The sequence below is a fragment of the Furipterus horrens genome, unplaced genomic scaffold (genome assembly GCF_987537825.1).
Source record: "Furipterus horrens unplaced genomic scaffold, mFurHor1.1.pri manual_scaffold_13, whole genome shotgun sequence".
Classification (NCBI taxonomy): Eukaryota; Metazoa; Chordata; class Mammalia; order Chiroptera; family Furipteridae; genus Furipterus; species Furipterus horrens.
The window spans coordinates 18,928,461-18,951,312 of NW_028327183.1; the positions used below are offsets into that span (position 1 = coordinate 18,928,461).

General features: G+C 42.3%; 1 protein-coding gene across 1 annotated transcript in view; it reads left to right on the forward strand.

Annotated features, from left to right (window-relative positions):
• HYDIN (HYDIN axonemal central pair apparatus protein) overlaps positions 1 to 22,852 on the forward strand; it is a 280,489-nt gene that overhangs the window by 165,825 nt on the left and 91,812 nt on the right. The window contains exons 23-33 of the mRNA XM_090260317.1: positions 4,176 to 4,257; positions 6,699 to 6,908; positions 9,109 to 9,246; positions 11,665 to 11,842; positions 13,479 to 13,603; positions 17,130 to 17,257; positions 17,678 to 17,814; positions 18,046 to 18,173; positions 18,323 to 18,514; positions 18,844 to 18,993; positions 21,569 to 21,808. Of these exons, the coding sequence (XP_090116443.1) occupies positions 4,176 to 4,257; positions 6,699 to 6,908; positions 9,109 to 9,246; positions 11,665 to 11,842; positions 13,479 to 13,603; positions 17,130 to 17,257; positions 17,678 to 17,814; positions 18,046 to 18,173; positions 18,323 to 18,514; positions 18,844 to 18,993; positions 21,569 to 21,808 (1,708 nt within the window). The remainder of the gene's footprint in view (positions 1 to 4,175; positions 4,258 to 6,698; positions 6,909 to 9,108; positions 9,247 to 11,664; positions 11,843 to 13,478; positions 13,604 to 17,129; positions 17,258 to 17,677; positions 17,815 to 18,045; positions 18,174 to 18,322; positions 18,515 to 18,843; positions 18,994 to 21,568; positions 21,809 to 22,852) is intronic.

The window sequence follows — 22,852 nt, forward strand, 5'->3', positions numbered from 1 at the left end:
TAGCACAAAATATTAACTGAAACACAAACATGATCTTTCAGGGTTTTATTTTGATGGACCACTGCTTTCAGTTAAGGGAGAACAGGAAATAAGGGTGGTAGACATTTTTAAATTTGCGACACAAAAGATTGTATTGATCCAAAGTTACCAAAAATTGAAAATAAAATATGAAGAGGGAAACTGCTGAGCCCAAATCAGTGTGGCTGACTGACAGTGTTTCTGATATTTACATGATTCGGTCACATCTAAAGGGAGGGTCCTGGCTCCTCCAGTGAGTCTGATATGGGTAGCTGTGGAATTGGAGCAATATTGATTTTTTTTATTTTGCTTGTTTGCTGTGCACTCTCTTTCAAAAATAACTGAATCTAATCCTGTTTGGGTCAGCATAACAGGACAGTAATCATCTGTTCCTGAGGGTAAAATGAAATCTGATCCAAAAAAACTCTACCAACGTTCTATTTCAGTTTTTTGGAGCAGGTTTTCTACTTTAATGATAAGTGGAAGCCTTCATTACGGTGAGGGTTTGCTGTCTCCTGTGGCTCCATCTGTTAGCAGTAGGGCTACCTTACTGGTCTTTTTTTCCAAAGAGACCTCTCGCTTCCCAATTGTCCAGGTATCACTGTCAACGGAGGTGTTGTTTTTTCTCACGTCTGTGGACACTTTTCAGCTTTGTATTTTTACTTTACAGATAGTCCCATATGATTTTTTTTTTTTTACTCAGCACAGCACCCCAGGGGGTGCAAATGTTGGATGAGAGAGTGCTATTGTGTGGGGCAGGGATCTGGCAGAGTCTCCCCAGGCATCTCTGCCAACCTGGCTGATTTAATAAGTGCTCCACATCATCCTGTGCTGATTGTCACTGGCCCTAGCTGGCAACGCTCAGTGATAGCCCCATATTAATGATCAGCTCCAGTCCTTGGCCATCATGTTGCCATTTCTACCCATGGTAGGTTCTAATTCTGACTATGCATTAGAATCACCTAGGAAGCCTATTAAAAATCTAACTCCTGGGCCCTATCAGAGACCTGCTGAAACAGAATGTACCCAACAATGAGGTTTGGGAATCTTTATTTTAATGAGCTTCCCAGCACTCAGCCCAACATGGATCCTCTGCCCAGAATGGTGTGGTTTCCACCAAGGTAATGTCAACTAGACATCTGGCCTGGAATAAGCCAAGTAGAACAGTGAAAGATGAAAAGAGCTTTTCCGCTCTTCTCCAAGGCCATGGGGTGACGGAGATAGGTTGAAGGGGGAGGTGCAGAATAGCCAAATTATCCTGCATGCTACTTACCTATTCTTATTCAACTATCCATCCATCCATCCATCTATCCATCTACGCATCTGTCCATTCAATCACACAGCTATGGAGCTCATGCTATAGGTATAAGACCCTGGGCTCTGCGGTCTGTAAAGAAAGACCAACTTGGATCCTGCCCTCCAAGAGCTCACAGTTCTGTAGGGAGGTGATAACTGAGGGTTTTCCCAAAGGGAAACTAAACTGATCTCTCTTCTTAAAAAGGACAAGCAGGGCTCAGCTCAGAGCCTTCATCAGTCTAGAAAATAAGAACATTGATTTTTTCCCATCATACAGTATTTATTTTTATGAATATGGTAGATAAAACTGGTTCTTAATTTATAGTAATTACATAGATATTTTTTAAAATAAGCCTATTAATGAACACCACAATGTGCTATCACTACATACTGATTTGAATGGTTAAAATGAAAAGGACTGAATACCAAGTGTGGGTGAGGACGTGGGCCACCCGGAGCCCTCAGGTTCTGTGGGTGGTAGTGTAAAATGGTGTAAAGCCACTTTGGAACAATTTCCTATAATGTTAAATATACATATACCATACAAGCCAACAGTTCTCTTCCTAGGAATTTACCCAAGAGGAATAAAAACATATGTCCACACTAAGACTTATAGCAACTTTGTTCATAGTATTAAAAGCTGGAAACAGCCAAGGTGTCTGCCAACAAGATGGATAAATGCAATAGTCATTTATACTATGGAATACTGCTGAGTGATTAAAAGAACAGACTACTGCTCCTGGCAATAACATATGTGAATCTGAAAACATTCTGCTGAGCAAAAGAAGTCAAGTACAAAAGAGTACACATTAATAATTCCCTTTATGTGGAACTGTCAGCACGTCTAATCTATACTGATTTAGGGCAGATGAGTGTTTCTCTGGAGCCAGATGGACTGAATCGGGGCACAAGGGAACTTTTGAGGATGACAGAAATGTTCTGTGTATTAATATGATAGTGGTTTTGCCAGTATATGTATTTGTGAAAACTCATCAAACTGTATGCTTAAAATGAGTGTATTGGGTATGTAGATTATACCTCAGTGAAAAATGGATTTATTAAGTGATACTCATTATGGAAGAAATTATGAAGTTGGTAGAGCAACGCCCAAAGTTTAGGAAATGGCCCTCAGGTACATGCTAGAGAGTGGACATTATCCTAAAAGAAGTGCAGATGAAATGCTGTGAAACTTAAGAGGGAGGAAAAATTTCTTCCAGTGGCAAGATGGGACAGTGTTGGGTGCATCATATAATAATGACTTTTCTCCTGAGCCTCTGGGAAAAAGTAAAGTGCGTATGGGGCCAGAATGACTATATAAGTGACAGTGGGTTGAAATTAATATCAAAGGCCTGATATGTGGGAGGGGAGGAGTCCCTAAAAAGCCACATGCATCCTGAGGGGAGCAGGAAGAATGGGGTGACCCTACCACTCTGGCCTTGGTGACATGCAAAGGCCTTTCCAGTCGGTGAGACCCGGACATAAGGGCTTCAGCACCAGCTGGTGCAATTATTTGTTGTGCCCCGGAGAACTCGAGTGGCAGCAGAGCAAACTGGCGAGGCCAGGACCGGGTGAAGCAACAGAGGCCCCAGAACAAACATGGAGGAGGCGGGTCATGTGGAGGCTGAGCCGCACCTACGGGACCAGACAGTGAGAGCCTCATTCCCCACCCTAGTCCTGGCCCTGCTTTCTGGTTCTCTGGGAGCAGGATCTTGGTGCTCATTCATCCATAGCCATGGCCGAGTGCCTACTTTGTGCCAGGCGCTGTGTAATGACATAGCAGATGCAATGTCTTAGCAAGCTCACAATCTAGCAGGGACGGGAGAGATCCATGTGAGAGGGGAAGCCGGGGCTGTGGATACTCAGAGAAGAGACACTCGACCCGGACTCTGAGGGAATGGTCAACAAACTTTTAGGAGAAAGTAAAATCTTAGCTAAGGTTTGAACGTGGGAGGGTGTAGGGCAGTCCCTTCTAGACCTTCTGGTCTAGGCTTTGGAACATGGCCTTAGAAACCAAGTTTACCTTGGCGCTAACTTGCAGCAGCTGTGTCTCCCTCATGCGTGTGTAGATTTGTAACATGGCTGAGGAGGCGCGACAGCACCCTCCTGTCCCAGCTGGAGTCCATCCTGGGACCTCAGCCTCCGCCAGCTCACCAGCAGTCTCAGCAATACGGTCCCCTGAGATCGTTCTAAGTGATTTTGTTTAAGTGCAAAGCCAGAATGGATTTTTTTTTTTTAATAGCATTCTTCTCTCTGCACTGGCTTACCTTCTCAAACTTATCCCTCATTTAGTCACCCAGCCTCTCACCAGTCAGCCGTTTAAGAGTGCTTCTGTGTGTTAGGCCCTGGGATAGGCATCTGGGATATGGAGTTGAAAGTCATCTCTGCTCACCTCCTAAGTCCTGGGGGACTGAGCCTTTCCTACTATGTTGCCCTCTCCACCTTCCCAAAGTCTACAGCAAGGGTCAGGTCAAGGATAGCAAGCAGAAAAGGACATGATAATTGGTCAAACTTTATATCCTCACAGTAAAATGCTCCAATAAATGCTGAAACTTAGCATTGAGCTCTGGAGACATGTCCACATTGTCTGAAGAATTGCCAGAGCTTTCCAGAACCTGTGGAAGTCAGATATGGGTTTGATAGGACAGGAAAGAAGGGTTGAGCCTACAGAAAATTGATCAGTTTGATGTCCTGGACTATTTGTTTGGGGGCAGGGAGTAAGAGCACCGACCAGCTGACCTCTTGAGAAAGGTGTCCCTTGAGTGAGACTGTGGGGCACAGTAATTGAGGGAGGAAGACAGGGCTGTTGCGTTGAAGACTGGCAGCCAAATGAGTGATTCCCTGTATTTCATTAAACTCCCCAGGACTGTCTTTGTGGATGAAGAATTTGGGTCTAAAGAACGAGGACACAACAAAGTGGAAGAGCTCAACCTGAGCACCTCAGATGTACGTGTTGGGGTTGTTGATATTCTTTTGTGTGTGTGTATGTGTGTGTGTGTGTGTGTGCATGCACGCGCGCGCGTGTGTATGTTTTGCCTGGGGTAGGTTGGCAAGTTGAGGGTCCTTCCCATGAAACGGGATCCAGGAGTGGAGGAGCAAGGGCAATGCTGTGGCTTTGCTATGATAAGGCTGCGAAACTTTATCCGGTCATGTCCCGACCTAACACCCACAGAGCCAACACCTCAGAGAGAGCCCAGACACCTCAGCAAATAGGTTTTCTCTTTAGTGGAAAAGCCAGTCACCTCTAAACTTCAGTGATCTTGTGCTCTTCCCAGCCCCTGGATAGAGGCTACAAAAGGAGAAATGTTTTCCTCAATAATTTCACAGTAAAAACAAAGAGAAAATCGATAGTTTACAAATATATACCCTTAAATTCTCCTGGAATCATGGCCTAAGCAAATCATTGGAGATGCATGATTTGCATACAAAGATGTTAGTTACAACACTTAAAAATAGCAAAAAAAAAAAAAAATGGAAAAATAAATTATTGTATGTCCATGAGGATAGACTATCTGCAGGAGGAAAGTGGGGTGAGCAAGTATTGTCACCCTTTGTAGGTATGAGTATGAGTTGGCACAGCCTCTGTAACATACGATGTGGCAACTGTGTCAGAATTTAAAATGCACACTTCCTCGACTGGGATATTATTCTACAGATACACCTTTGCATTTACTTCAAGACATAGAACTGTCCATGCACACTGCAGCTTTGTTAGAAAAACAAGAAAAATTGAAAACAACTCCAGCAATAGGAGACCAGTTGAATAAACTAATGACATCTGCACAAGAATTACACTATGAAATTCTTCTGCAGAAAATGAGAAAGTTCTTTGTATGCTGACTTGGAGCACTCTCTGGTACATTAAGGAAAAAATACTACATGTTGTATTTTTTAAAGTATTTTAAATGTTGCTTGTGAAGTATATTTAGCCACAAGGGAAAGCAGCACTCATGTTATAATGTCAACTGAAAAATCAGAATAGAAATACATATACATATATATACACATATATTCATATATCTACAGTATAATTTCATGGTTGATTTGTATCTATTTGAATCTCTCCGTATTTTCTAAATTTTTTAAAACAAATATGTATGTGTATATAAAACACTTCTTTGAAATGTTAATTTTTTCTTTTTTTTCTATTTCAAAAATGTCATAGAAAACTCAAGAATGAAAGCAGAAATCCTCAAAATCTCATCATTTACAGAAAAATAATGCTAAAATTTTAACAAAAAAAAACCCACAACACTCTGATTTAATTTACAGATGCTCACATCCTCAAGTGTGATACCTGTGAAACTGCTTCCTCCTCAATAATCTGCTGTGCACATCATTTCTGGTCCATAAATACACATTGCATCATCCTCCATGGATAAGTACCACATACACTTCATTTAAAGTGATCCCCATTTGATAGGCATTTAGTTGGCTTCCAAAATTTTGCTATTAAATAACACTGCAGTGAACATCCTTGTACGTACATCTTAGGCAATTGTACAATTATATCTATAGGAAAAAATGTACTACAGGCATACCTCAGAGATGCAGCAGTTTGTTTCCAGGTAACCATGATAAACTAAATATTGCAATAAAGCAAGTCACCTGAATATTTTTATTTCCCAGCGTCCCAGTGCATATAAAAGTTATGTTTACACTATCCTATAGTCTATTTAGTGTGCAGTAGCACATTTCTTTAAAAACTAATGTACACACCTTAATTAAAAAATACTTTATTGCTAAAAAAGTGTTAACTTCTCTGAGACTTTAGGGAGCCATAATATTTTTGCTGGTGAAGGGTCTTACCTTCCATTTATAAAACACACACACACACATAGACACACACAAACAATATCTGCAAAGTAAAGCACAATAAACAAGGTATGTCTATATTCTTAAAATATATACAACATAGTTCATTATTCTTTTAGTGATGGGGAGGAGCACATTGATAACCCCATTCTAAATGCTTGTTAGCTTTTCCTCACACCTCTCATTTCGAGGGACTTAAAGAGAACTCTGCTGAAACAGAAAGAACAGACACAAACCAGAGCCAGGTGGAGTTTCAAGGATCCCTATGGATCTCTGAGTGGGATGAAATGCTTTCCATGGGGATAGAAGAACTAACACCTTCTTGGACCTAAAGCCATCTGATGCTAACTCTTCTTACTGAGCACCTGCTCCAAGTCAGAAGTTTAAATACTGCCAGAGCACTATTACTGTCATGACCATGATATATTTTCAGGGTGCTAGGCTAGTCACCTTTCATGGAATCAACCAAGTTTAAGTCAGGAATGTATCTGGAAATCGACTAAACTTGAACTTAACTTTTGCAGGCCCTTCATTCTGACTGATGCTCTGATACAGAATGACTTTCTCTGCAGGTGTTTGATATTTTGCCTCTCTATGGAGAGCTGCAGCCACACAGTAGCCTCCAGGTGGCTTTCACCTTCTACGGACACTGTGACATCGTCGCACAGGCTAAAGCTCTGTGCAAAGTGGAAGAAGGGCCCACCTATGAGATAATACTAAGGGGAGAGGCATCCATGGTCAACTACTCCTTTGACACCAAGGACATTAACTATGGCTTACAGGTATGCCGCCCATCGGGAGGTTTTCTGCTTTGACCTCCAATGTCAGTCATTGTCCTTGCACTCTAATCTCTCTTGGAATCCCTGATCATTGTAGTCTCACCACCACCCCTATCTTTGGTCCCTCACATGCCTCCTAACCCTGATCATACTCCCCCTGCCAACTGTTTGCCAAGTGTCTTCACCTGCTTTCCTCACTGTCTCCTGAAATTCAGCATGTTAGATGCTAAAATTTGCCCCTTCCCTCTCAATCTAGAAGCCCACTCCAGCCACTCTGTCTCTCTCAATAACACTACAGTCCCTTCAGTTTACGATCTCCACGGCATTTCCCCCTGCACTCTCTCCCTTGCCTCTCCCTGTCCTTACAGCACCCACGGTTTGCTCATCCGCCCAGCAGACCCTCTCTGAGTCGGTTCTCCCTTCCCACCGCCACTGTCGTTATCCCACTGCAGGGTCTCACCAAGGCATGCCTAAATTATTACCACAGTCTTTCTGTAATATGCATACAAATCACCTGGAACTCTTGTTCAAGTGAAGCTTCTAATGCTGTAGATCCAGAGTGGAGCCTGAGAATCTGCATTTTTAACGAACTCTTAAGTGATGCCTATGCTGCTGGTCCACAGACCCCGTGGAAGCAAGGGATTACAGCACATTCTTAGCTCCTGCTGCTAACCCGTCTATACACCATTGCCAGATAGATTTTCCCCAAATGGCATTTTTAAACCATCAGTCACTGAACAGTTAACCCAGTAGCATTTGGAAAGGCCACATGTTGCATAGTATTGAGAAAAGAATATGGTTTCGTAGCAGAACTGGGATGTCATCCCAGTTTTACTTCCTACTGACTGTGTCACCCTGGGCTCATCACCTGACCTCTCCAAGCCTCAGTATCCGTCATCTATAAAACGGGAATGAGGTAGCAATGCCTATCTCACCAGGTGGTTGTGGTTACATAAGTGACCGGTCAATACTGTGCCTGGGCCAGAGAAGGCCTTCGATCATGAGTCCCTTTCTCTGTCACCCATTGGATCAGAGCCAGGTACCTCCACCTCAGTAAGGGAATCCTAAGCTCCTCTATTAACCGATGCTCCTTACAATAAACTTTGTTTTTCATAATCCCCCATTATAGTTCATTCATTCATTTGACCCTAATGCACCCCAGCCCTTCCTGCCTGCACACTTACTCTTAAATTATTCCACTCGTCCTCCACCCTACCGATCCAAACCTACACATACTGTAAGACCCAGTTCAGCACCATTGCTTGCTTGTCTGTCTCTTACTTTATATTTTCCTGGCATTTAAGTATAGTCTTTGCCATAATATAATGTACCTTCTAATTTTTGCTTTGGAATAATTGCTAGTTAATGCTATGTCTTTACATCTTCTCTTCCCAATTAGATTTTGTGTTATGCACTCAGAGACCATATTTTCTTACCAAATTGTAATGAGGATTAGATCCTCATAACATAGCTATTGCTGGTATGATTACTGAATTCTGTGTATGGATGTGTATCTGCAGGTTAAAGATTGAGGATAAAATCAAATTCACCCAATACTTATTGAGACCTTTTTTATTGCACTGCCCAGATAGAATTCTCTTTGATTCCTTGACTCCAGAGTCCTCTAGGCAATTGGTTCTGGCTCAGCTTGGAGTATATTTTTTAAAGCAGCTGATCCTTGCCCTAGCTTGTCCTAAAACCCCTAAAGTGGCCTTAGTTTGTGGTTATTGGACCTGCCGGTTAGCTGCTGAATTTATGTGAGCAAAATCTCATAAAAAGACATGTCTGGCCTATTATTCCCATGTCTCGCCAGATAAATAGAAAAATTCGTTCTAGAAAATTCTAAACTCAAATCTTATGTTTCAAAAAAAATTTTTTTAAGCAAATATTCTTGGTGTAGAAAAGGTTACTCTAGTATGAGTTCTTATGAGAAACTGAAGTTGGGAGATGAGATGCTCACCCCACAGCCATACTGAACATATTAATTGTTAGAAGAAGTAAGAGCCAGATGTCCAGGGTCTAGTGCTCCTCCAGCCCCAGTTGGTTCCTTTCTGTGATACTAAAATGAGAATTGGTAGCATCTACATGGTGAAAAATAAAATTTGTGTCTGTGAGGCATATTTGTCTAGCTGCCTTTGCTAGGATGATGGCTGTATCCCCAAGGGTGGTGACAGAAACCACTGGTTTCTTTCTTCTCCTCAAGCTCTTTGACCATGTCACGGAGAATAAAATCACACTGAAGAACACTGGGAAAGTCGGCTTTGAGTTCAAGGTGCTGACTGACTACCAGTCTTCGCCAGATAGCCTTATACCCGGAGAGCCGCTGATCCTGCCTCTCTCAGTAAGTAGCTTCCCACCCACAAGGGCCATCTGATAATGGTCAAGGAGTCCAAATTCACACCTGCAAGCTACACCCCACAGATGTGTCACATTACATTACACGTTCTCTGCCAGGATTATGGGTGTGATATTTTTTAAATTAAAACTAAAGAGCTCTCAGAAGCAAGAAAAATAAATAAATCCAAGCACTTTATTCATTTATTTTTTTTTTTCAGATTTAATGTGTTTTATTGATTAAAATATTACATTTGTGCCAATTTCCCTTCCCTCTGCTCCCCTCCACCCGGTGGCCCCCCTCCCTCCAGTTGTCCCCCCCTTTTAGATTATGTCCATTAGTTGTGCATACAGTTCCTCCCAACCTCTCTCCGTCTATTCCATTCCCTCCTACCTTGATCCCCAATTCCTATATCATCTCCCTCCCTTTCCCCATTCCCCCTCCCTGTTGACCTCCCCCCAATATGCTTCCCGTACCCACGGTTCCTTTTCCACTCTCGTTGCCTATTTAGTTTGCCTTTGTTTCATCTCCTTAGCTTCTGTTTTTTAAACCAGTCCCTTTAACATCTCATATAACAGTGGTTTGGATCTAATGAACTCTTTCAGTTTTATTTTGTCCTGGAAACACTTTCTCTGTCCTTCTATTCTGAATGACAATTTCGCTGGATAGAGTATTCGTGGTTGTAGGTTTTGGATTTTCATTACTTTGAATATTTCTTGCCAGTCCCTTCTTGCCTGTAGGGTTTCCCTTGAGAAGTCTGCTGATAGTCTAATTGGGACCCCTTTGTACATAATTCTTTTCTTCTCTCTTGCTGCTTTTAAGATTCTCTCTTTATCTTTAATTTTTGACATTTTGATTATAATGTGTCTTGGAGTGGTTCTCCCTGGGTCCAGTCTCTTGGGAACTCTCCTTGCTTCCTGGACCTGCAAGTCTATTCCCTTCCCCAAGTCTGGGAAGTTCTCCTTTATTATATTTTCACTCAATTTTTCAAGTTCTAGTTCATCTTCCTCATTCTCTGGCAAACCAATGATTCTTATGTTGGGCCTTTTATAGCTGTCCCAGAGGTTTCTGATCCTCTCATTGTTGCTTCCCATTTCCTCTCTCTGCATTGGTTGACTGCTTGTTCCTTCTCCATATTCCAGTTTGTTGAAATGAACTCTGGATTTTTTTTCCTCACCATCTGTCTCGTATGCGGTTTTGTTCCTTTCGTTATGAAAGTTTTTCGCTTCTTTCTTATCTTTTTCCTGCTCTTTTGTGAATTCTGTAAGCCACCTGATAACAATGGCCCAGAACTGAGCCTCTGACAGGTTTCTTATCTGTTCATCTGTCAGGTTCTCTATCTGTTGCCTGGTGAGCTGTGTCACCGGGATTTCTATAGTTGTCTGCCACATTTTGACAGATGCGTTTTGTTTTCTTGGGCCGGCTGTCGGGGGCAGTGCCTGTGTACTCGTAATGACCCAGCGACCGGCGCCGTTTGGCGTCACAAGTCAGCGACCGGCGCCTGTCTGCGACCTATTTCGCAGCCCTGTGGTGCTTTCTTTCTTTGGGGGCGGAGGTCCAAAATGGATTCACACAGTTATTCAGCTAGGAGACCGGGATCCGTCCTCCCGCCCCCCTGGGCCTCACTGTTCAAGGCGATGCGGTGGCCGCTCTCCCCAGCGCTGGGGTCGCGCACTGCCAGGGGCTTGACTGCCGCCGGGATTTTTCGCCCCCCGCCGCTCCGCAAACAGCTTTGCCCTCTTTAACTCTTACCTGCCCGAATGGCACCGCTGGTTTATAACTTCATATGTTGGGCTTCCGTGTAGTTTTATTTTCTGGAATTTCTAGTTATCCTTTGTTTTGAAGTAGTTGTATTCCTCTCTAGTTGTAGAGGGAGACTTAGCGTGTCCGTCTAAGCCTCCATCTTGGCCGGAAGTCCCTTTATTCATTTATTAAACAAGTATTTACTGTGTCCCGCATTGGCCAGGCCCTGTTCAGGCACCAGGGATTCAACAGTGAACAAGGCAATACAACCCCATGCATTTTTACTCATGATTATAAGATCATTTACTTCCTCTTATGTCCTCACACTTCCTTTGTAATTCCTTGAAGCTGAGACCCTTCCGTCCATTGACTACAACCAGTTTTTCATTAGCAGGCGTGGAAACACCAGTAGGCTGCAGTGAGCCAAACTGGTTTTAAAAGCAAATAGAGGAAGTAGTTTCTTGTGCATAGTATGTGAATCTACAAATTTTAAGGAACTTTTGTTGAATTTTTCTCATCATGCAAATGTTTTTCTCATCATGAAGATAAATCTTGAGGGAGGGATATGAGTAGAGAATACCCAGCACAACAGGCCCTTGGGATTATCTAGTCCATCAAAGTGGCCAGAAGCAGGAGTCCACTGTCAGTTTTAAAGTTCTCTCTGGTCTTTCCGCTGCGTAGGGTTTTATCAGTTCACTTCAAGAGCAGGTGTTGAAGGTCTATTACTTACCTGGAGTACCTGAGGTCTTTCAAAGAAGTTTCCAGATACAGATCGCCCACCTGGACCCAGAAAAGATCACACTGAGTGGAGAGGGAATCTTTCCCCGAATCTGCCTCGATCTCCCCAGAAACATCAAAGGTAATACTACCGGCTATCATATCCCCCCCCCCCACCGCCCCAGGGACAAAATAAGCATTTTAGCTTTGCTTGTTTGAATGTGGATGGCTACTCTCATTATTTGCTTGGCAGTCCTTACTACTGCCCCTCTGTGTTGTTCCTCAGTTGCAAAAAATGTCAGAAGTTGAAACTGACTTGGTGGCCTGAGTTTAGTGAGACAGGACATGGCCACAGCAGTCCCAAATTAAGATCCCTGGCCAATTTTGCCATCACTGAGTTACTCATAGAGGCATCAGGAAATTGCACTTGTAAAGGCCACGTTCCTCCCAGCTACAATCTCCCTCTGAGCTGTCCTTTCCCAGTGCCACACTCAGATGCCCACTGAGAACACGGAGGCTGATTTTACTGCAGGGAGTACAATTCTCAGAATACAAACTGTACTGAAAGGCAGCAGTGGCTCTGACCTCTTTGACAGTACAGAGTTTAGACGCTGATTTAGACTGTTTTGTCTGTCCACATCAGCAGCCAAGGCTTTGCTGATAGCATCTGGCCTCCAGAGCTTTTCCTCTGTACAGAATATTTCTGTCTTGGCAGATTCCAAAGCTCAACTGAGCAGTGCTTTTAGCCAGACTGTCTGTGGTTCTTTCTTGCTGGATCAAAGAAACTTCTCACTCTTCTTCATGTATCCCTCTTCAAGCGCCTTGAAATCTACATTCCCTAAACAGTTTACAACTAAACCCTCATACCTCAGCCTTTCCTCCTACCCCATTCTCCAAAGTCACTAACTCAACAGTTGATAATCATCTATTAAATCCTAATTGAAAATATGAACACAAACGTTAATAAATCTAAGACACTGTTACACCTTAGCATCTAGAGTCCCGACAGACAGAAGTTGGTCCACCTCCACATATAGTCGTCGGGAAGGAAAGTCTTTACCACACAGTTGAAAACTGGGCACCTAGCTGGCTCCTAAGGCAGGGTACATGGTTTGGTCAGTACAGGGCTTTAAAATAATTAAAATCTGAATACCATTAGTTGGGCGTTCTGTGTTCCAAATCTCTGCAGTCTAAAGGCTTCCTGTTGTTTCCTAAAGGCACTGTAGTTATTGTACTTTGCCTGCTTTGCCCCTCAAGCATTTGAATTTGTACCACTTTGGTGGACTTCGGTGTCTGAAATCTCTCCAATTGCCAGCCTCCCTGATCCAGGGGATTATAGCTTATTTAGTTGTAATTAAAGCAACTTGATCCAAATATATTCTTTTTTGTTAATGGAGACTTAATAAACATAAAGACTAATTGAAAGGGTGACCAGCCATCTGGGTATGTCAGTGCCAGAACTGGGACAGTACCAAGTAAGTTGGGATCCAGTTGGGTCACCTTATGAGTGACTTAGGATGTTACTGCCATCAACTTCTTGAGGATCAGCTGGCAGCTCACTAAAGCATAATCTCATCAAACTCAGTGAGGTTTCTGACACACATTCAACTCACTCACAAATTACTTTATGGTCTGAAGCAGAGAAAACATGGCAAGGGAGGTACCAAAAAGTTTATTTCCCTTCTCACTTTATTTAATCTGAGCTAAGAGTCTGTGTTTGGGGCATAATTCGTATATTTCTATCCATCCTTATTTTCTTTTCCTCCCAACCCCTGCAGGAAATGAAAAGTATGAAACCTTCTTGAATCAGGCCAGAAAAAACCTTGAAAAAGAGCTCAACAAATATGAAACATTTGATCACTTAGAAACAACTGAGGAAATGCCTGAGGATGAATCTTCTGAGGTAAGACCAGCGTCACTCTGCACAGAATGTATGTAGCAGGACAGTATGTGCAAAGGCCCTGGAGCAAGAAGGACGTGTTATCTTTGAGAAACAGAAAGGAGAAAAACGTATGGCCAAAGCAAAGAAGTGGGGGATGGGAGGATAAAAGAACCAAGAGAAGCCTGAAGAGGTAAGCAGCCCCTGAATGAACCTATTAGCCTGAACTTTAGCCTGAAGGCAACAGGAAGTCACTAAGTATTTCAGCTGAGGCTGGGTTTTCTTTGTGTCTTTTATTTTGAAAGCTGATGGAGTTATTCTAGATGAGAGATGGTAGTAGTGTAAACAAAGGTGATAACCGAGAAAGTAGGGAGAATTGGGTGGATTCAAGAAGTATTTTGGAGGTGGATTGGTCAGGGATTGCTTGGGTCTGGGAGTGAGCAAGAGGTGACTTCCAAGTGATTTGCTTGGATGACAAAGTAAGGAGGGGGCACTCCGATAAGAAACTCAGGATGAGAAGCAATTTTCAGGTGAAAGAGGAAGGGAAATGAGTTCAGATGGTCCATTACGGCACCTGAGATTTCTTTGCATCATCCAAGTAGAGGCATCCAATAGGGAGGTGGAACCATTGCTGTGGACCTGGGGAGAGAGATACACTGGAGAAAATGGTTTGAGTCATCAGATGCTCATTGTAATCACAGGAGACGGTGAGCTTCCCAGGGAAGTGTACTGAGTGATCAGGAAATAGGGTAAATTCAGAGACCCCAGGTACCCAACAATGAAGTGGGAAAAAGGGACAGCCAAAGGGGTTCTGGAACAATCAAGAAAGTGTGGTGCTTCCAAGGTGGGAGCCAAGGGAGTAACGCAGCTTGTAAGTCAAGGTTGCCCCTGCTGTGGGATAGGAGGGCAAAAGTCCCAAAACGTCCTCTCTCGCCAGTCCCTGAAGTGTCTCTCTTAACAGTCTAGTCCTGACTGAGAAGGCTGCTTTCTCTCTGTGCTTTCCTTTTAAAATGCAAATGTGCATGAGAATAGTGTCCTCAGGAGGAATTTTATATATATATAGCTAAGAAAGCTGTTAGACTGGTTAAGAGAGGGTTCTAAAATGGGGAACAGAGTTAGGATTGGGGAGACTTGAGCTGCACAGGCCACCAGCAATTACTTGCTTTGCAGATACTGAAAGTGAACCTTAGCTCCAAGGATAATCCTAATTAATAACAGTAGCTAGCACTGACTGAACTCTTATACTAGGCCTGTGCCGTGCTATTGGCCTGCATTATTATTTCATTAAATCCTCCCCCAGTGGGGGAGGGAGGAGTAAGGTGCCATTATGATCTTCATTTTATTGTTTCGCAGCACACATGGAAGTGAAGTACGTTTCCTAAGGCAAGCAGCAGGGCTAGAATTTGGGTCCAGGCCTGTCCAACTCCTAACACCATGTTCTTAGCCTCTGCCCTCTCAACTGGACCCCCAGCCTTCCATGAGGGGCAGCAGCGCATCTCCACCTGCTAACTGCCTTCCCACGCAGCTCCTCACCAGACCCTTAGCACAGTTGTGTCCGGCAGTCCCTCCAGACCTGGGGTGCAGTTCAGAGAATGTAGTGGCAGGAGCAGAGAGAGCTAGTCCTGCGTAAGTCAGCAGTCAGCTGACCACCAAGTGGCTCAGGAGCCAAGCATAGGGTTGGCTTTGCTGTTCTAGAATCAAGATGACTGGGGATGCCTGTAGATGGGGCAGGTTCCTGTCCCAATTTGTCACAGTTCCCACCTCTCCCTGTTGTTTCATTACAGCCCACTTTACACATTAACCTTTCCTGCTTGGCCCTGGGCTTCAGGTTTGAACCTTCTAGAACAGTATTTCCCAACCATTTTTCACTATCACTCCCCCCAAGACATCTTTTGTCTAATACCCCCTGCAATATGTTTATTCTATGTAAAATGTAATCTCTTTGAATAGTTTGATATTAAATTTTTTAACTTATATTTTGAAATAATTATCATTCACAGAAAATTGTGAAAACGTTTTTCCCAATGATAACATCTTACACAACTATAGTACAGTATCAAAATGAGGAAACTGACATTGGTACAAACTACAGAGCTTATTCAGATTTCATCAATTTTATATGCACTGGTGTGTGGGTGTGTGTCGGGTGCTTCTTTGCAATTTCCTCCATGTGTAGATTTGTGTAACCACCACCATAATTAAGAAGGGGGATAAGTAAGGGAAGGGTCTAATCAAGGAACGTGTATAAATGACTCATGGACATAGACAACGGGGAGGGATATGATTGTGGGAGAAGGGATGGGCTGGGTGGGGGGAGCAATGGGGGAAAAATAGGACAACTGTAATTGAAAAACCAAAAAATAAAAAAATTAAAAAGAAAAAAGAAAGATATAGAACTGTTCCAACACCACATGGATTCTTGTGCTTGTTGGAGAAATAGAATTAAAACAAAATCTCCTTCCAACCCAGAAAAATCTCTCCACAAAGGTAGATGAGCAAGAAAGAAAACTTATTAAATAATTATTAAACCAGAAAGAGATCCCTGTTGCAGGAAGTCTGCTAAGAGATTGCAGAGACAGAAAGAAATGTCAGCCTTTTATATATAGCCAAGCGGATGCAACCCATTACATACATGTGGTCAGATTAAACAGTAACTAATCCATAAGTAAGAACTATAACTAGTCCTCAAATTAGAGGACTTGACAGCGCCATTTGTCACACATAGTTCACCCTAAATTCACATGGTAATGGGGTGACCATCTGGGTGAACTAATTGGCTTTATCCAAGGGAAATCAAACTTCCCGTGTTTTTATGACAGGCCCTCTGATGTTAGGCTCCTGCCCTCCCACAGACCCTGGGCAGCAGGGCCTCCACCATCTTTGATGGTTACATCAAGGCCATCCCCAGGTCCTTGAGAAAGACACTCTGACAACAGGCTTGTATAGCCTTTTCATACATTTTCAAAGAGATGAGAAAGAATTTACATACAAGTTTTGTAAAGCAAATGCTCTGGGGAAAGAGAGTGAGCAGTCTCTTCCCTTATTTTCAACAGGGAGAATTAAACCTCTTAATATTAATTTGTATTTGCTCTTACATGCTTCTCCTTTATAGCCACACCCACCCCTAACTTCCACATCCCTTGATCCTAGAGCCACTAATTTGTTCTTCATCTCTATACTTCTGTCATTTCAAGAATGTTATATAAATGGAATCATACAGTATGAGTGAGATTGGCTCTTTTCATTCAGCATAATGCCCTTGAGAGCCATCAGTATCAATTGTTCCCTCCTTTTTATTGCTGAGGCTACTCATGCTATGGAAGTACCAGTTTGCTTACTACACCCACCCCCATGAAAATGTTAATATCACAAATAGACTGTATATCTGTTTATGAACTGTGTCCCTTTGGAGGTCCACAAACCACTGTGGTAGCTGAGGTTTTTTGCCCCTTCCGTGAACCAATTTTTCACCCCCCAGGGGTGATACTGCCTACATTGAGAGTACATGTTCTAGAAGATCTCTCTCACTTGCTCTTCTCTCTCACTCCAGTCAAATGCTCAGCTCCAGATGGAAGTAGAGCGACTTATAGTTCAAAGCTATGCCCTAGAACATCAGAAAACAATTATCCCCAGTCCCACGGATGATGTCAGCCACTGGAATCGCCTCAGACTGGCCAAGTGAGTACCTCTTCATATTGTGCCGGTTTCAAAGTGTAGTGGAGCAAGCACTGCTGCCCACCAGAGTGCTCCCTGAAATGATGGTTGATCATCTAGGAATTCGATCCACTCGCTTCATGTATCTCCTATCATTTAGCTCCCAGCTCACCAGACCTGGTCAAGTCAGAAACCTCTGGCTTCGTCTGATGGACAGGCCCAGGTGCAGGTTCATGAGGCCCCATGCTGAAGGTGTTTTGAGATAATGGGTGACACAGCAGTATGGACTTCTGGGGGAAGAAGTGTCTTGCTCCTAGTCTCCATTCTGGAGGCCATTAGTTGTTATCAACTCCAGAGTATAGCATTGTGCACACGAGATAGAATAGAGCCTCACACTCTCTTTTAGAAAAATGACTGGTAAGGAGCACTTGTTAACCATTGCAGAATCCAGCTGCCAGATTATATCCTGGACTTTGGCTACATCATCCTTGGTGACGTCCGAACACACATCGTCAAGATCACCAACACCAGTCACATCCCAGTGTCCTTCCATGCAGAAAAGCGCGTCCTTCATGACACAGGTAACCAGGCTCGAGAGACCCTTTCTCACTGCACCTTGTCATTTCTAACAAGGCTATCTGTACTGTCTTTCTGGAGTAGAGTGTGTGCTCCTTCTGGGATCAGCTAAAAGAATTGTTGGGTCGTTAATTGATTCTTTGAATGGTTATCCTGCCAAGTGGGGGCTCTATCTGAAGCAGCTCTTATTTGCTATTTCTTTTTCCCACAAAGAAATTTTGTTTGTCTTCGTCCAGGCTTTAGTACTGAGTTAGATCGTGTAAAGAATCTGCCTTACTGTGAAACAGAAATATTTGAAGTGAGATTTGACCCACAAAGGACCAATCTTTCTGCTGGAAACAAAGAGGTCATTCTGCCCATCAAGGTAAGATGCACTGTTGGGCCCAGCTGACCCTCCCAGCTTCCAGCTCTGCTGGTCAGTCACCCCTGGCATGATCCAGGTACTATGTCAGAGCCATGATTCTTCCCCCAACCCTATGCCACATGCTAACAGCAATTTTATGCCCACTCTAGGTGGTTGGGGGGCCAACAGTTCACATCTGTCTGCAAGCCAAGGTGACCATTCCCACTATGACTCTATCTTGTGAAAAAGTGGAATTTGCGACAATTCAGTGTGGACAGTGCCTTGTGGAAACGGTTCAGCTTTCCAATCATCTTCAAGTTCCTTGTGAATGGTTTGTCTACAGTCATAAGCCATTTAACAAGGTAAGTGAATGTGGCCCATTGGTCCCCTTTTCTCCATCTTCATTTCAGCCATATTTGTAATCTAGGCATCTACTCTCGTCATTTCACTCGCCTGCTCAGACTTTCATTGAGAAGTGTTGCCTCCCGAATAAAATGTAGTCCCTTAGCCCAACACTTAAGGATCTATCAGGCCATGCTGTCGGGTGAATCTTATTCATCTTTGTTCCCCTGGTATCTACACATTCCTTGATACCTGGGAGGTACTTAATAAATGTAGATTGAATGAGTAGAGAATAGAATAAGTCCATTTACCTTAGATGATGATCTAATTTCTGATATTTATTAACCAGCTGGAGAAACACATGCCAAAGTACTTAAGACAGAAACTTAGTGCTGAATTAAAGCCAAAGATACGGATCTTTGAGATCCAGCCTACTTCTGGGGTCTTGGATCCTGGTGAGAGATACAACGTGCAAGTGAGATTCATGCCCAAAGAAGAGGTAAGCTACAAAGAAATGTGATTCCATTCAGACTCTGAATCCTTTGAGCTTTATTCAAAGCCCATGCTTCATTGGGTTTCTCAGGAAGCTTTGAGTGACTGGTGCCTCCATATTCTATTCTGATCATGACACTTCAAGTGCTTCTAGCTCATGTAGGAGCCGTGTGGCTCTGGAATCAGCACATCTATCTAGAGGCTGTATGGCTTTGAGAAAATTACTTAACCTTGCTCACCTTCAGTTTGTTCATAGATAAAGTGAAAAATAATAATATTACATGTAAAAAAATTTCTTATTGCAATTCTGAAATCCAGTAAGCTCCGAAAACTCGAAACAAATTTCATAAGTTTCAGACCCCAACTCATTTGGCAGGAAAACTTCATCCAGACTGACATGAGACTATTTAACCTTTATTTATCCCACTTAGCTTGCGGAGTCAAACACTGCATCAGCAGAAGTATCAATATATGTGACTCCAGGGGACCTGCCCCAGATCCTGCTGAAGCTGTTAGGTACCATAGGGTGTATGTACTCTGTTTACTTTCTTAAAAATCTGAATTTGAACATATCTGCCCCAGGGTTCCAGGTAAGATGTTATCAAATGCAATAGCTACCTCCTAGGGTCATATTGAAGATTAATTGAATTAATGTGAATAAAATGCCCAGCATGCTCTCTATATGTAGTAAATGTCTCAATAACTGTTAACTAATAACTAGTTTTGATCATGATAAATACTTCCTAGGAGACATGCTCCCTGGGCCTCACAAACATTTGTTTTGTGAATACATCAGCATAAAGCTACTTCTGACAAAGGACATAGTAGAAATAATAAAAACTTAGAAGCAGAGAGGATCTCAAAAGATTACACTGTAAAGACTTTTGCTCAAACCTTAAGGCATTTAGGAGTTTTTTGGGTTTTTTTTATTCTCTTAAAAGTAAAAAGATGCAAGATTTTAGACTGCTTATGATTTTGCTGGTAATGGCTTTGAAGAAATGCTTAAAAATCTACAGCAAGAAAGAAGAAAAGTGAATGATTTCCTATCTAGTTCTAAAATAAAGTCCCTGGTTCTATTATTATAAAAATATCCCCAACCCTTTTAAAAGAAACTAGAATTACTATGCTTTTCATTGTTAGAGAGTCTTAAAACTGTCAAGGGGTTTACTCATGATTTTGGGTGTTTTACTGAATGAGGGAAATACCAGTAAACATAGTTTTTTAAAATTTTATTTGTTCAAGCAGTATCATAAAGATTGAGTTGGAATTGGTCAAAGTTTAAAAAAATGCTTCCACCAACTGAGACAGGAATTTATTGGCTATATACAAGGAATTGGTTAGCTCTGAAGCCCATACAATCCACACTTGTATCTCTATCAGCAGCAGAGAAATCACCAATGTCCATACACACAACTCCTAGATATTTTACAACGTGTGTTTAAAATACTCCGTGTTAGAAAATAAGAAAATGAATGATATGTTTTAGTAAGATTTCCATAAAAATCAATTAAAATATAGAAGTTTGAATCATAAGATACTGTTTCCAACAGCAGGTATTTTTTCTGTACATGTTCATCCATCTGATTTTCCCCCTTGAGCTAAGATAGTTAGGAGCTCCTCAAATCACACAGCCAATCATGGCCTCCAAACCCAAGCCATGGGCCCAACTGTATCAGAACAACCTCGGCATCTGGTTAAAAATGAAGAATTACCAGGCTTACCCTGCCCCTATCAAGTCAGGATCTCTAGGGTGGGACCTGTGAACCCTCATCTTTAAATAGTTTCTCCAGTAAAACCAGAGTACAATAATTAGCATCACCAGCAACTAGTACTTGGATCATAATTGTATCAGATGAAGTGAATGCTTAACTGGTTATCTGTGACTTAACTGTCTCTTCAAAAATGGAAATATGTTCATTCAGATTTTCCAAGAAACAAACCTGGAGAAATTTTTGAATGCAAACAGGTTATTTGAGAAGTATATGGGATACTGATAGAAACATAGAAGATGATAAGGGAAAAGAAGAAAGCTAATAGGATGTGTGAGTGAGCCAGCGACCCTGTCGAGTGGAGCTTAATCCCACTGGAAACTCTTAGAAAATACACAAAATGTACACCTCGTAATTATCCCTCCCCAGGAGTGAGGGAGCTGGGGTCTATATACAGTAACTACTGAGAGTCGTTGATTGAGGACCACTACCAGGAGGTGTTACTTCTCTGGCACTCTGCCCTGCCCATGGGTAGCAGAGCCCATGAAATGAGAGCCCAGGGGTGCAGGCCCAGAGGTACACTTAGTGGCAGCAGGACATCCAAGTACACTGGAGGTCTGAGGGATATTAGCAAGGCATTTGAAGGGCCTTCTACAAGTGATAAAGCATTGATACAGTGCCCGGCATTCTATAAGAAATGCACAGTATTATGCTGTAATAGAAATTGCTCTCATGCAATTTTATAAGAAAAGTTTTCTCTCTTAATCTAAATAGGATCATTCCCTATAACTCCCTCCCTGCCATGGCTTTCACTTTTACATGGTATGTAACAGAAAAAAATTCAGATGCTTGTTTTGTTTTCGTGTTTTCTAGAAATTCTACAGTCAGACCCTGATGTTCCAGGTTGCGCATAGTACTCAGAAGCTTACGCTGCTGACACAGGGGCAAGGCTCAGAGCCACGCTTGGAGTTTAGTCCTTCGGTTCTGGAGCTGGGGCCGCTGCTGCCTTATGCACCTGGAGATAAGGCCGAGGTGGTGGTGAAGAACCCCTGTGACTTTCCCATTGAGTTTTACTCCTTAGAATTTGATCAGCAATATCTCATAGAAGAGAAGGTGAGCAGAGGACAAAACCAAGCTCCATTTGACATGTACTCATGCTCTTGTCTCCTGGGATAGCTGCCTCCTGACCTTTACACCTCCTTGCCCTTGAAGATCACTTTGTAGCCTTTCTAACCTACTTCCCTTGCCCTGAGCAGAATTAACTGCCTCTTTGTGATCTCATTATACATTTAACCAATTAATTAAAAAATTAGTACATGCTAATGGTTAAAATTCAAACAATGAAGAGTGTACACAGCAGTCATTACATTTGAAGTCAGTTTCTTGTAAACAGCATATAATTGAGTCTTTTTTAAAAGATTTTATTTATTTATTTTTAGAGAGAGGGGACGGGAGGGAGAAAGGGAGAGAAACACTGATGTGCGAGAGAAGCATCAGTTGGTTGCCACTCACATGTCCCCCACTGGGGACCAAACCCACAACTCAGGTATGTGCCCTGACTGGCAATTGAACCAGCAACCTTTCATTTTATGAGGTGATACCCAACCAACTGAGCCACACCAGTCAGGGCTAATTGAGTTGTTTTTTAAAATATACTCTGGTAGTCGCTGCCTTTAATTTGGTATATTTAGACCATTTACATTTAATATAATTATATTAGGGCTTAAATTGCCTATTTTTTATTTTTATTTTTTTCTGTTTGTTCTGGGCTGTATGTTTTCTAGGGGCTCCTTTGTGTGTGTGTGTGTGTGTTTTTGTTTGTTTTTCAATTTTTATTTTAGGGCACTTTTAGGTTCACAGCAAAATGGGGGGGATGGTACAGAGATTGGGATATACTTCTTGCTCCCACACATCATAGCCTCCTTCATTTAGCAATATACCTTTCTAGAATGGTACATTTACTACAATTGATGAACCTACATTATTAACACATCATAATCACCCAAAGTCTATAGTACGTTAGAGTTCACTGTTGATGTTATACATTCTGTGGATTTGGGCAAATGTATGACATGTATCCATCATTATAATATCATACAGAATAATTTCACTACCCTAAAAATCCTCTCAGCTCAGCCTATTTATCCCTTCCTTCTC